The 15153-nt window shown below is 42.0% G+C and overlaps 1 protein-coding gene across 5 annotated transcripts in view; it reads left to right on the top strand.

The window, feature by feature from the left end:
- ASTN2 (astrotactin 2) overlaps positions 1 to 15153 on the top strand; it is an 883583-nt gene that overhangs the window by 837663 nt on the left and 30767 nt on the right. For all 5 annotated transcript variants that reach the window (XM_064579942.1, XM_064579940.1, XM_064579943.1 and 2 more), the window contains one exon: positions 14502 to 14602. In XM_064579942.1, coding sequence (XP_064436012.1) covers positions 14502 to 14602 — 101 coding nt within the window. The remainder of the gene's footprint in view (positions 1 to 14501; positions 14603 to 15153) is intronic.

The raw sequence follows: 15153 nt of genomic DNA, 5'->3' as shown, positions 1-15153 counted from the left end.
TTGTTTTTATGGTCGAATAATATTCAGTTGTGGGATATTTTGTATATTCATCAGTTGATGGACATTTGAGTTGTTTTCCACTTTCGGGCTGTTAAGAATAATGCAGCCATGAAAATTTGGTTTTTTTTGGACATATGTTTTCAGTTCTCTTGGGTATATACCTAGGAATAGAATTGCTAGGTTATATGTTAACTCTTTGTTTAACCTTGAGAGGAACTGCCAAGGTGTTTTCTGGTATGGCTGCACTATTCTGTATTCCCATCAGCAATGTGTGAGGATTCCAATTTCTCCCATCTTTGCCAACCACTTGTTATTTTTTGTCTTTTTTGTTATAGCCATCTTCATGGGTAAGAGGCAGTGTCCCATTATGGCTTTGATTTGCATTTCCCTAATGATTAATGATGTGAGCATATTTTCATGTGTTTTTGGTTATTTGTGTATCTTCTCTGAGAAAAAATTATTTAAATTTTTTGTCCATTTTTTAAATTGTGCTATTTGTCTTTTCATTGTTGAACTGCAATGCTTCTTCTTTTTTTTTTTAAAGATTTTATTTATTTATTTGAGAGAGAGAATGAGAGAGAGTACATGAGAGGGGGGAGGGTCATAGGGAGAAGCAGACTCCCTGCCGAGCAGGGAGCCCGATGCAGGACTCGATCCCGGGACTCCAGGATCATGACCTGAGCCGAAGGCAGTCGCTTAACCAACTGAGCCACCCAGGTGCCCTGCAATGCTTCTTTATATATTCTAAATATTAGTCTTGTATCAGTTATATGATTTACAAATATTTTCTCCTGTTTTGTGGGTTATCTTTTCATTTTCTTAATATCGTCCTTTAGAACACAAAAGGTTTTAATTTTAATGAAATCCAATTTATCTTTTTTTTTTTCCTTTGTTGTACTTTGGGAGTCATAGCTAAGAAATCTATTGCTATTGTATTGTTGTATATATTGTTGCTATTATAAATGGGATTATTTCTTAATTTCATTTCCTTATTATTCACTGCTAGTATGTAAGGTCCTGAAGATTTGCTCTATTATTTTTTTCTAAGAGTCTTTTAATTTTTGCTTTTATGTTTAGGCCTTTGATCCATTTTGAGGTTTTATACATATATATATATTTTTTTAATATGTAAAAATATTATATATATATATATATACACACACACACACACACACACATACATATTTATGGTGTGAGATAGGGGTCCAATTCCATTCCTTTGCATGTGGCTATCCAATTATCCCAGCATCATTAGCTGAAGAGGCTATTGTTAAAGATGACTCACTCTTTCACTCCTGTTGAAAATCAATTGACCATAAATATATGAGTTTATTTCTGGACTCTCAATTTTACTCCATTGATCTGTATCTATTTTTATACTAGTACCAGACAGTCTTGATTACTGTAATTTTGTAGTAAATTTTGAAGTGGGGATGTGGGACTCTTCCAGCTTTGTTTCTTTTTCAGGATTATTTTGGCTATTCTGGGTACCTTACATTTCCCTACCATTCGTTTCCATATGAATTTTAGGAGTAGCTGGTCATTTTCTGCAAAAAATCAGCTGGGATTTTGATGGAGATTGTGTTGAATCTGGTACAAATTTGGGAGTATTTCCATTGTAATAATGTTAAATCTTCCAAATCCATGAACATGAACACAACATACCTTTCCATTTATTTAGGTCTTCTTTTATTTCTTTCTATGATGTTTTGTAGTTTTCAGTGTATAATTCTTGCATGCCTTTTGTTAACAACCGTATTCCTGTTTTACTTTTTTGTTGTTGCTATTATAAATGGGATTATTTCTTAATTTCATTTCCTTATTATTCACTGCTAGTATGTAAAAATATAATTGATTTTTGTATATTGAGCTTTTCACTTGTAACCTTACTGAACTTGTTTTTTTTCTTCTTTTAGATCTTTGTGTGTGTGTGTGTTTTCCTTTGTTTTTGTTTTTGTTTTTTTTTAAGATTTTATTTATTTGCAAGAGAGAATGAGAGACAGAGAGCATGAGAGGGAGGAGGGTCAGAGGGAGAAGCAGGGAGCCCGATGTGGGACTCAGTCCCGGGACTCCAGGATCATGACCTGAGCCGAAGGCAGTCGCCCAACCAACTGAGCCACCCAGGCGCCCCTTCCTTTGTTTTTCTATCTGCAAACAGAGACAGTTTTTTTTTTTAAAGATTTTATTTATTTATTTGACAGAGAGAAACACAGCGAGAGAGGGAACACAAGCAGGGAGAGTGGGAGAGGGAGAAGCAGGCTCCCCGCCGAGCAGAGAGCCCGATGTGGGACTCGATCCCAGGACCCTGGGATCATGACCTGAGCCGAAGGCAGACGCTTAACGACTGAGCCACCCAGGCGCCCCACAGAGACAGTTTTATAATTTACTATCTGGGTGACTTTTATTTCTTTTTTCTTGCCTAAATACCCTGTTTAGAACATAGTATAGTGCTGAATAGAAATAATGAAAGTCAACCTCCTTGTCTTGTTCTAGACCTTAGGGGAAAGTTTTAAGTCTTTACCTGTACCATTAAGTATAATGTTAGCTGTGAGTTTTCCACAGATGCCCTTTATCAGGTTGGGGTAGTTCTCTTCTATTCATAGTTTAAGTGTTTTTATTATGAAAAGCTGTTGAGTTTTATGAAAGCTTTTTCTGTATCTGTTGAGTTGATCATGTAATTTTTGTTCCTTATTCAGTTAATAGGATATATTAGTTGACTTCATATGCTGAATCAGTCTTGCTTTCATGGGATAAATCTCACTTGGTCATGGTGTATAATCGTTACATGTTACTGGATTTGATTACTATTTTGTTGTATCTGTATTTATAAGGGATACTGGATTGTAGTTTTCCTTCCTATGGTGACTTTATCTGGTTTTGGTATCAGAATAATACTGGCTTCATATAATTTGTTCCTTCCTCTTTTATATTTTTGAAAGAATTTATGTAGGATTGGTGTTAATTGATGTTAACATTTGGTAGAATTCACCAGTGAAGACATCTAGTAACACATTGTTTTGTAGGAAAAGAAAGCAAATCCTTGAGGAAGGACCTCACTCAGTTAGTAGCTCACTGTGTGCATTGTCTCTAATTCTCATACTATTAAAAGCAGATATTGTTAAAGAAGATGTGGTGTATATGCACAGTGGACTATTAGCAGTAAAAAAAAAAAAGAATGAAATCTTGCCATTTGCAACAACATGGATGGATCTAGAGAGTACAATGCTAAGCAAAATAAGTCAGAGAAAGACAAATACCATATGATTTCACTCATATGTGAAATTTAAGAAACAGAACAAATGAACAAAGGGGGAAAAAAAAAGAGACAAACCAAAAAACAGACTATCAACTATAGAGGACAGACAGATGGTTACCAGAGGGAAGGAAGGTGGGTGGGAGATGGAGAAAATAGGTGAAGGGGATTAAAGGTACACTTATCTAGATGAGCACTGAGTAATGTATAAAATTGTTGAATCACTATATTGTACACCTGAAACTAATATAACATTGTAACTATACTGGATTTAAAAATTTAAAAATAAACAGATAAACTGCAATTGATTAACAAGAGTGATCAATTCCATGAAGAAGAAGGAAAAAAGCAGGTATTGTTTATTTGTTTTTCTTATCACCAATTTTTAAATTTTATTATTGGAAGTGTATTATATTAGTTAGGTATACAACATAGTGATTCAATGATTCTGTATACTACTCAGTGCTCACCATGGTAAGTGTAGTCACTACCTGTCACTATACAACACTATTACAATATTACTGACTATATTTCCTGTGCTCTACTTTTCATCTTCATCACTTATTTATTTTATAACTAGAACTTTTTCTCTCTTAATCCCCTTTACTTTTTTTTTTTTTTTTTGCCCATCCCCCCCACACCTCTCCCATCTGGCAACTACCAGATTGTTCTCTGTACTTATGAGTCTGTTTCTATTGGTTGGTTGGTTAGTTGGTTGGTTGGTTGGTTTTGTTTTTGCCTTTCTCTGTCAGACTTATTTTGCTTAGCATAATATCCTCTAGGTTCATCCACGTTGTCACAAATGGCAAGATTTTGTTCTTCGCCGAGTAATATTCCATATATATGTGTGTGTGTGTGTGTGTGTGTGTGTGTGTGTGTGTGTGTATATATATATATATATATATATATACACACACCACATCTTTGTCCATTCATTATCAGGGGTCACTTAGCTTGCTTCCATGTCTTGGTTATTGTAAATAATGCTGCAATAAACATAGGGTTACATATAGCCTTTCATATTATGTTTTCATTTCCTTGGGTAGATATTCAGAAATGCAATTACTGGATCATATGGTAGTTCTATTTTTAATTTTTTGAGGAACTTCTGTACTGTTTTCCTCAGTGTCTGCACAAGTTGGCATTCCCATCAACAGTGCACAAGGGTTCCTTTTCCTCCACATCCCCTTCATCAGCACTTGTTATTCCATGTCTTTTTGATACTAGCCATTCTGACTGATGTGAGGTGATATTTCATTGTGGTTTTAATTTGCATTTCTTTGATGATGAATGATGTTGGACATCTTTTCATGTGTCTCTTGGCCTTCTGTATGTCTTCTTTGGAAAAATGTCTATCCAGGTCCTCTGCCCATTTTTTAATCCAATTGTTGGTGTTGAGTTGTTTGAGTTCTTGATATCTTGAATATTAACCTCTTATTGGATATGTCATTTGCAAATATCTTCTCCCATTCAGTAAGTAGCCTTTTCATTTTGTTGATAGTTTTTTTCACTGTGCAAAAGCTTTTCAGTTTGATGTAATCCCAATTGTTTATTTGTGTGAATATTTGCCTGGGGAGAGAAAGCAGCTATATGACGAGGAAAATGAGGCTCAGAGACATGGTGTAATTTGCCTACATACCCAGTGACTGAGCTAGAGTTCTAACCAAACCTTATGAAAACCAGTGGTCTGATTGCCATAATACCCTCCAGGAGGATTGCCTTTGCCCAGGGATTTGATTTTAAGAAGCCTTGTTTCCACTTTATTCCATTGAGTATCATAAATAAGCAAGACAAGCAAGATAATATTTACTGTACCAAGCACTGTTCTAGGTGTTTCCTTGTTATTTAATTCTTATAACAATCTTGTGAGGCAGATATTGTTAACTCCATTTTACTGATATGGAAACCAAGGCTCTCAAAGGAAATGGGAAAAGGAAATAGACAGCTATGATACAAACTCAGTCCTTCAGACTCCCAAGGGCAGAGCTTGGTCCTTCTACCCACACCCATTCCTCCAACCTGTGGAAAACACTGCTCACACATCAGGTGGAGACTGAGCTCAACTTGAAGTAGTTAAGAACCATCCTGCCCATAATGTTTCCTGACTTAATGTCCAAGAGTAAATCCAAGTTGGGGACCTCTGCTTGGCCTCCTCTCCTCTGAGCTTGACTTTGGCAAAATGCATTTTCAAAAGGCACCAAGGAAGAAGAGAAAGACGTCAGGGTCAGACATGGGAAGAGGACTAATATCAGTGTTGACAGGGGATGACGGGTGTTGGTGTTGCTGTACTAAGAGCTCTTCCTTATCAAAAGTTGGAAAGATGGAGTTCATCCTCCTAACTCTAACCTCCTCCAAACTGTGACTCAAGACCCAGTTGGGACCAATGAATACCTACCAATTCCATGTATTTGGAAATAGCACTGAACTTTGAGTTGAGAGACCTGTGCTGGGGCCTGGCTGAACTATCTGTGCAGCCTCAGAAAAGTCAATTCAAATTTCCATGGCTCATCTGCCTCCTTGTAAAATGGATTTAATAATACACACCCCTTAGGCAGATTTAAAGAGAACAGAAGACAGCTGTGTAAAAGCCCCCAACACAGTGTCTGATACAGAGTGAGTGCCCAGGAACTGTGTGTGGGATCTCTAAGGGGCACTTTCACATCCATAATGAACATTTGGTCTTCACGGCCTCCCTGTGGGGTTATCAGTAGTATCCAAGCTACAGAGAGGTCAAATAATCTGAAAAAGGCCACATAGTTAGTTAAAGACAAGGTTAAACCTCCAAATCATGCCCTCTGTCTCTCAATGCAACATACTTCTAAGTTACACTTTCCTGCAAAAAAATTCCTGTAACTGGAGTCATTTAAAAATTGATTTTATCTGGGTATTAGGCTGTCCAGTATATAATAAAGATTTAGAAGAAAAAGGCCACAGTTTGCTTTAAAGATCCCAGGAATACAAATTGAAAGGGAGTAATAAGGCATTCCATGCTTAATTCATTCCTTGATTTGAAACCAGAAAATTAGTCTGTGTCTGCTTCGCCCTAAAACAACCTGTTAAAAGATGAACATCTTCCAACTAAGAGCAATGGTCAGTCTAACAGTGTGTTACCATGTAGGTCACTCACTGAAAAAAGAGGAGGGGAAGGGGAGGGACAGACAAGAAGAAGAGAAGGAAGAGGGACAAGAACTGCTGCTAAAGCCAAGACCAGTGCCAACCTGAATTTCCCTTTCAAGAGAGGTCAAGGTCGCCTATTATACTTGATAGGTCAATGAATGAGCTCAAATGGACCATTTACCTAGTTTTGTATGTTAAAATCCTTTGGATGTTCACTCCTCTAAGGCTTTTAGGGTGGGAAGTGTAAGGATTGTCACACTTTTGTGTTTTTTTCTTGGTAGGAGAAAATGGGATTTTCGTAGGTGGTTGGCATTCCCTGTAGGTTGCAGCTGACAAGGGGTCCAGGCAGTCCTTGAATGCATATCCAAAGCTTAGTCCATTGTTTTAAAGAAGGAAGAAAGAACACACCTGAAGGAAATGTAAAGACAAGAATAAATTTTTATTAAAGTACCCCTAGCCCTGCATTCCATTTCTTGTTCACTTGACCCCATCTTCCTGCTCTTCTGCGAGCTCCTGGAAAGCAAGGACCACACTCTACTTAAGTGTTTCTGTCCAGTTAGCAGAGTGCTGGGCACCTAGTAGGTGTCCCACTGCTGCCAGGCACATGGTGGAAGGAGCAGCTGTGACAACCATTCATTCCTCAGTTGGATATTGGAGATATGCTCGACACTTTAATTTTAAGTCAATTTCTATTTATTTCATTTTAAATGTCATTACTATAATCATTCATTTCTGAGTCCCAGTGGTGTTGGCACTATGACATTTACAGTAACATTCATATACCAGTGAATCTGGGGGGCTTTGACAGGCAGAGCAGTGGGTGTCTGGTACTTATTCTAGATTGTTGCCTCTGCCTGAGCTTAGCACCAACACTGGTTCCAGACTTGGCCTTCCCCCCAGAGCTCTCTCTGCTGGCTTCCCCCACTCCCCTGATTCTTTATCTGTTAGCTCATGCAGCCGGAGGAGTTGAAGGGAGGGCAAGTGGAGGGAGCTGATGTTTGGAGTCCAGCCAGAGACTGCCTCACCTTTGTCCCAGGTGCACCCTCCCAATCATGCCTCAGACCGGCTTGTTTTGAAAGTAGAAACCAGGATTGGAGTCCTTAGTACCATGGTGGTCTCTCCATGCTGGACACTGGAATTAAATATTTATGTTGGCAGAGAGCACGAGTTTCCGCCCAAGTTGGGAGATAAAAAGGTTGGTTTTGGTGCTGGGGAGTAGGTGGACTGCCCATAGAACAGAGCAGGGACCCACAGGAGCCCCTCCTTGTTCCTTCTAAGGTCTTACTTTGATAGTCCCAATGGCCAGCACCCCGCTGGGGAAAACTTTGGGCATCTTAATTCCGTCAGCCAGTTTGCACCAGTACCCTCATTTCACAGGTTGGGAAACTGAGAGCAGAGCACAGTGGAGCTTGCCCAGGGCCATGCTGCCTACTCAGTGGCAGAACCCAAATTGGAGTCCAGATCTTCAGCAAGCAGTTGTGACATGAGACCTGGGGTCAGGAGAGCTGTGTGACCTTGGGTAGGTCACCTGAACTCACTGAGCCATCTGAAAGACAGGAATGATTTCTAACCCTGGGATCAAATGAAATAATGTACACAAACGATTTTATGTGAAGTGCTGGCAAAACTTTAGCTCAGGGGTCTGCAAACTTCTCTCTAGAGGTCCAGATAGTAAATATTTTAGGCTCTCTGGGTCATATGGTCCTCTGTTGTAGCTACTCAGCTGTACCACTGTAGTGTGAAAGCATCCACAGAAAATAGGTTTTAAGAAAATGAGTGTGGCTGAGCTCCATTAAACCTTATTTACAGAAACATGCGGCAGGCCAGATTTGGCCATGGGCCGTGGTTTGCTGACCCTGGCTGGAGATGCTTGGAAGTTGTTAGAGTTACTGTTGATGACGTAATAAATGACCCCCAAATTGAGTGGCTTAAAACAAACTATTTGATTACGCTAATGGATTCTCTGGGTCAGGCACTGAGACAGGGTACAGCGGACTTGGCTGTCTTTACTTCATGAAGTCTGGAGCGTCGGCTGCGGGATGAATGACCTGACTGCTTGGGCTGAAATTACCTGAAGGTTCTTTTACTTACCCAGCGGGGGCCTGGGCTTGGATGACCTGAACACCAGGACTGCTGATGTGCCTGCTGTAGCCTCTCCCTCCCTGTGGCCTGGCTTGCTTACCGCAGGGTGGCCTCGGCATAGCTGGAGGTCTTGCATGGAGGCTCAGGGTTCCGAGCGAGTATGTTTCAGCGAGCAAGGTAGAAGTTGCATAGCCTTTTACGATCCAGAATCAAAAGTTGCACAGCATCCCTTCTGCCATGCTCTATTAATCAAAACATTCCCGAAGCCACCAGCATTCAAGGTGAAAGGACATAGAACCCCCACATCTCAATGAGAGCGATGCTAAAGAATTGGGGGGAGGGGGCTCACTTTTAAAACCATTATAGAAGAGATTAATAATTTAAACACACACATCAAATAGTGATGAATGATTACTTAGCACTTACCGTGTGCCAGGCAGTACTTTATTCCTTCAACGTCCCTTTGAAGGAGGTAATATTATCACCCACACTTTATTTTGTTTTATTTTTATTATCACCCACATTTTAAAGACAAGATACACTAAAGAACAGAGACGTTAATTAACTTGCGCAAGGTCAAAAAGAGTAGGTTGTACAACCAACATTTGAATTCAAGTAGTCAGGCTCCAAAATCTGCTCTAACCATGACACACCCTGCTTTATTTTGATCACGAAAATGATAATGCTGTTTCTGCTACGAGAGCAGAGCCGGATTAAGAACCTGAGACTTTGGACTGCCTGCCAATAATCTTTAGTCTTCCTGCCAGTAATTGCTTAAAAACATTGCATACCTACTCTGGGTCCAAACTGTTCTGTGCATTTTGAGTAGTCCAAGGGAAGAGGTATGACGTCCAGTTTCATTCATAAGAAACCTAAAATGTGGGTGAGGGGATTGAATTCTGATTTAATTCTCACAACCTGATGAGATGGAACCTTTGTCCCATTTTATAGATAAGGAAACTAAGGCCCATGGTTAAGTCACTATTTGCCCAGTAGCTGATAAGAGTCTAGCTAGATTCAAAGCCAGAGCAGTTTGATGTGCAATCCCATGCTCCTTGCCATAGACTGCAATGGAGAAAGATCTGGAATGAATAATACCAACTCTTTCAGGGGAAAAAAAAAATCTTCAGTCCCTAACATGTCAGATCTAGCCTATCCTTAGAGGTGATACTGGCTTAGTTTTCTCACTGCAGAGAGAGGAGACAGAGACCCAGAGAAGGGCAGATAGGTGTCCCTGGCCATCCAGCTGTTGAGATGTAGAGCTGGAGCTGGGACTCCGTGTTTTTCCCACCATGCTGACTGCCGCATTGTGATGGGAATGGCAGGGAGGGGAGTGATGGTAGGTGGGGTGTCGGGCAGTGGGGTGGGGGTGTGGGGGGGGTTTGAGCTAACGGGAAGTTGTTTGCCAAAACTGTGTGGGGGGAAGGAGCATTTTACAAGACCAGGGCCTCTGGCCTGGAAACATCTGTTTCCCTTCAAGTTAGCGAGGAGACTTTTGCCTCCCCAGAATGCCTAAATCATGTGGCGGCTGGGGAAGAGCAGGCGTTGGTCTGGAGACTTCAAACACATTCTCCTGTACTCTCGGGGACCTGGGCCTGATGTGGGCCTCTGGGGCTCTATCCCTGCTCTTACCCCCTGTCAGATCCGTGAGAAGCTCTCACCGCCAATTAACTTCTCAGTTTCCTTCTCTCACCCCTGCTGCGAGGGGGTCTGGGGGTCTTGGATGGGACCAACAACAGCTTCCTCTCCACCCGCTCTCCTCTGATTTCCACTAGGACAACTTCTTCTGGATGTCTAGCGGGGTGGGGGTGGGAGGTGGGGGAGGGGTCAGAGCCTTGTGCAGTGTCATAATAACAATACTATTGATAATAATACCTGCAACTGTCTCTCATAGAGTATTTGTGCATGCCAGGCATCATAGGGAGCACTTACCCACACCTCTCTTTATTCCGACAACGACCCTATACAGTGGATTTTAATATCATACTTCCTATTTTACAGGTGAGTAAAAGGGCCTCACACAGTCAATAAATGGGGAGCCAGAATTTAAAACCAAATTGCCTGATTACAGGTTCATGCTTTTAGCCATTCTGTCACTCTATCTCTTACAATGACTCTTCAAGCAAATCCCCTTTTGTTCATTTCACAGATGGAGAAGTGGATTTCCAGACAAGGGAACTACTCTTCATAGTTGATTGAATCATTCATTCAGTCTTTCATTCCTTCTGGAAAGTACTTGCTGAGCATTGCGTGATTTAGGTGTCTGAGCACCAGATGTAGGTGGGTGGATAGAGACGGGCCGAGCCAGATTCTGATCCTGAAGATACGTACTCACAGGGGCGAGAGAGAAGCATATGATCACTGACCCAGGCATGCAATATGTATGGTCACAGGGCACCGTGGGCAGAGAAAGGTTTACTAGAGGAGACGAGGTTTGACTGATGCTCCAAGGACAAGGTAGGAAGGGTCAAGTGGAGAAGGGGAAGGATGAGCCAGACAGAGGGTGTAGCATGTGCAAAGGCCAAGAGGTAGAATCCATGTTCTGGAACCATTAGCAGTTGGATATGGTTCTACTATGAAACAGAGTAGGAAGCAGACTGGTAAAACAGGCTGGGTGTGTGGCCAATGTTAATTTGAGGTTCAGTGATACAGTACTGTCTGACGAGTGAAGATCAAGGAGCTGCACTGGGAGCCTATAGGAAGGAGTTTGGATTTAGTCCTGAGGGTGATGAAGAAACAGAAAAATACTTTGCATTTGTGTAGTCAGTCCCAAGGCACTTGCCCCCACATTGAAATTGCAGTACACTAAAGCCATATTGCTTTAGACATCCAGGATCTCATAGGCCACAATCTGTGGAAAACCTGGGACATGAACTCAGTTTTTTTTTTTTTTAATTGAAGCATAGCTGACGCACTATATTAAATTAGTTTTAGGTGTATGACATAGTGATTCAATAACTCTCCATTGTGCTGTGCTCACCACAGGTGTAGCTACCGTCTGTTGCCATGCAAGGCTATTATGATACCATCGACTATATTCCCTATGCTGTACCTTTCACCCCCCACCCCGACCTACTCATAACTGGAAGGCTGTACCTCTTACTTCCCATCACCCATTTTGCTTATCCCCTTACACCCCACCCCTCTGCCAACCACCATTTTGTTCTATGTACTTACGTGTGTTTCTGTTTGTTTCAGACACCTTGGCCAGTATTCTTTCCCCTAAAACAAAGTCGGAGGAAGATTAAATAGCAAGGGTTTGAGCCTGGAGCTTCAGGTTCCTAAAGAGCCCATCCCACTACATACTTGGAGCCATCTCTTTTGTAATAAAAGTATCCGATAGGTGCAGTGGGACCTAAATCAGCCACTTGTACCATAAGCAGGGTGGTGTATAGAAGGAGCACTGGGGGAGGAGTCAGAAAAGCCAGTGTCTACTCTGAACTTCTTAAGAATCTTTCCTCTCTGCGCCTCCATTTCCCTACCTGTAAATAAGGATATGGAGTTTGGTGCTGGCTCAGGGGTTCTAGTTCGAATTATCAGTGGATCTCAGCCTGCTTCAGTGGGCAAAGAGAAGATGGAAGAACTGAGCAGAAGATAGCTGGCACCCTTCTTGAATCCCCTGAGGAACACCGAGGTCTGCCTGTGCCCTCTCTCAGTCTCTCTCTGTTCCCACTTTTCACTCTGCTCTATGGGTGTGTCCCTGTGTCTGGTTCTCAGTCTCTGCTCCCCTCCTGCTTCTCCACATTAGGGGCCTCCAGTTTCTTCCCCTCACAAAAAGCCCCTCCAAGCCCTGCCTGGTCCCCTAACAGCTTTCAGATGTGTCTCTGGAACAGTTCTACAATTACAGCTGGGACGGGCAGAAAGCGCTTGGCCTTGTGACTTTTGACCCAAGCCTGTGAGGTTGACATCTTCCTCTTTTTCCACCCCTCCGCCCACACCGGCAGGGTGGCCTGAGGCCTCCTCCATCCCGAAGCCTCCACTGACACGTTTGGTTACTCTAATAACACAAATAGAAGCCACCTTTTAGGGAGCAAAGATTGAGCCAGGCCTGCTCCATTGTTGTATCATTGAGTCTTGGTCCCAAACTTGTGAGAGATGGAGAATTTCACCCTACTTACAGAGGCTGAGGCCCAGATAATACTCAGCCAGCAGTTGGGGAAAGCAAGGATTCTATCCAGGTTTTATAACTTAGAAGCCTAAGACTGCTTCTTCCCCAGCATGCTGTTATTCTTGCTGCTTGGCTAAGCAGAGAGGTGACCCTACACCCTCTTGGTGGAGGAAATGTATTGCAGAAGTACCATGAAAACATAAGTGGCCAATGGGAAGTAGTGTTTAAAAAAATTTTCCAACTTCTCATGTTTTGAGGCTAATTCACATATTCCATTCACTACATCCTTCCATGTTTCCCTCAGTTGAAATGCATCTCCTCTTCTCCAAGAAAGCATTTTTTTTTTAATGTGCACTCTTGTACAAATAAGTGCTGTTTACATGGTCTTTATAAAAATCTGCAGCTTACAAGCCACTTCTCACGTATCACTCTATGTAATCTTTGAGACAGTCATGCATTATCTCTACAAGTATCCCCATTTTGTTGAGGTAGAAATGATTAAGAAATGAGATGTGATGTGCTCAGATATTTACCGAGTGCCTACTATATATACCCAGTACTGGTAAATGCCAGGAGATTGTTGTACTCAAGCCGTGAAGTATACACCCTCTGGGAGCTGCAGGCTAGGGTTTGGATCTTGCCTCTACCACATTCTAGATGGGTTGCTGTGAGGGTGGTAACACCCAGTACTGTCCTTACCTCCCTACTCTGCCACTTGCTTATTCTCACATCCTGGATTTTCTTTGTGATCTTATTTCTAACCCCTCTGCAAGGCTTTTTGATCACAACTCCCCCTGTGTAGCACTTAGAGATGCCTGAAGCAGAGAGATGAAGTAAGCACAGAGAAGTGAAGTGACTCAACCAAGGTCACAGAGAAAGGGAGTAGAATAGAGTGTGAACCCAAGCCTGGCCATCTCCAAGACCAGGCTTCTTCCTCTGTCACCCCTGCTTCTCTTGACCAAAACGGTACTGGATGTAGTAAGCACTAGAACTGAGCCCCACTCACAATGCTGAGATACAGCAGGAGGTGAGAACACCCACATCACAGTGCTGTTGTTCTTCTACCAGAGGCAGAAGCCAAAAACCCCAGCAAGCAGATGAATAGATTAGTTTCCTTCTGAAGATGGGGCCAACATAGCCCATGTTTAGGCCTCTTAAGACATATATTTTAGGTATAGGCCAGCACTCCAAGCCAGTTAATGAAGGACAAAAGGTGGAATTAGATTTGACAGTGTGGTTAAGTGTATAATCTTTGGATTGAGGCAGACCTAAGTTCTGGTCCCCTGTTGCTACTTACTTAATATGTAATAAGAGGTGAATTACTTGACCTCTTTGAAACCAATGTCCTTATTGGTAAAATGCAATCACAGTATATGAATAAAATAACTCATACAGTATATGAATAAAATAACTCCTGGCACACAGTTAATGCTCAGGAAGTGTTTATTAAATGGTTGAATGAAAGAACATGTAAATGAGCATGTCCAGCCAAGCCAGATAGCATTGGGGTTCAGACTGCTCTGTCCCCAAGTAATTGTGAGACCATGGAAACATACAAAATCAAAGTCTCAGTTTCCTTATTGGAGAAGTGCAGATGATCATAATCCCTGCCTTCCAGGCTTGCCTACTTGTAAAATAAGAGTAAATGCAGTAAACATTGGGGTGCACATGCCCCTTTGGATCACTACATTTTTATCTTTGGGGGAAAAAAAAAAGAGAGAGAGAGTGAGAGTAAATGCAAAGTGCCCGGCAGCCAATTGGTGCCCAATAATGCTTTATTGTTGCTGTTTTTTTTTTTCCAAATCTTTTCTCTCGCAGCCTAAGCATCCCTGAATTGTTTTGGCCACTGCTCCTTTACTATGATTTTGTGTTGCACCTTACCACTTCCCGGGCCTTCTCTGAAGTCACAACCCTGTGCCCTGTTTTCTTGTTATGCTGCAGGTTCACTTTGTATGCTGTGGATACACGAGGGAGGCACTCAGAGCTCAGCACAGTGACCCTGAGAACGGCCTGTCCGCTGGTGGATGACAACAAGGCAGAAGGTAGGTGACCCATTTCTTCCCTTCCCAGGTCACTCCCATATTTCCTCTAAGTTCTACACCCAGTCACTAACCACTACCCCTTTCCTGCCTCATACACCTCTTGGCACCGAGAGAAGAAAGTGAAGGGACTAAGGGGACAGGAGGAACATGGAGCTAAATTAATCAAAGCCATGAAGGAAATTGAGATGGACCAGCAATATCTTAGCCAGTTGAAAGACTTGCTCCTCTTTCATAGCGTTTGTCTATGTTCTGAGGTAGAGGCAAGGAATGGTAGAGAGTTAGAGCCCCATGACTATATCGTGCCCCTTAGCCTAAGCTTCTTAGAGACCAATCACTTTTTCCACTTCAGTCTATGCTAGAACTGGCATATTAGTGACAGTAGAAGACCACTCCACCACTAAGCCCATGGTAGATAGCATTAGCTCATCATAGCATGCATCTCCATCTAGCCCAGGGGTGGCCTCAGAATCCTCAGCATAGAGCTACAGTCAGTGACTGTTGATGAGAGGTAGCATGCAGGATTAAACCTTTCTGCTGCTCCTGGCCCATGA

Source organism: Mirounga angustirostris, unplaced genomic scaffold (genome assembly GCF_029215605.1).
Source record: "Mirounga angustirostris isolate CCGP_5_RB_7025 unplaced genomic scaffold, mMirAng1.0.hap1 SCAF_15, whole genome shotgun sequence".
Taxonomy (NCBI): Eukaryota; Metazoa; Chordata; class Mammalia; order Carnivora; family Phocidae; genus Mirounga; species Mirounga angustirostris.
The sequence above is the reverse complement of the archived record's forward strand: the minus strand, read 5'-3'. Positions and strand labels throughout refer to the sequence as shown.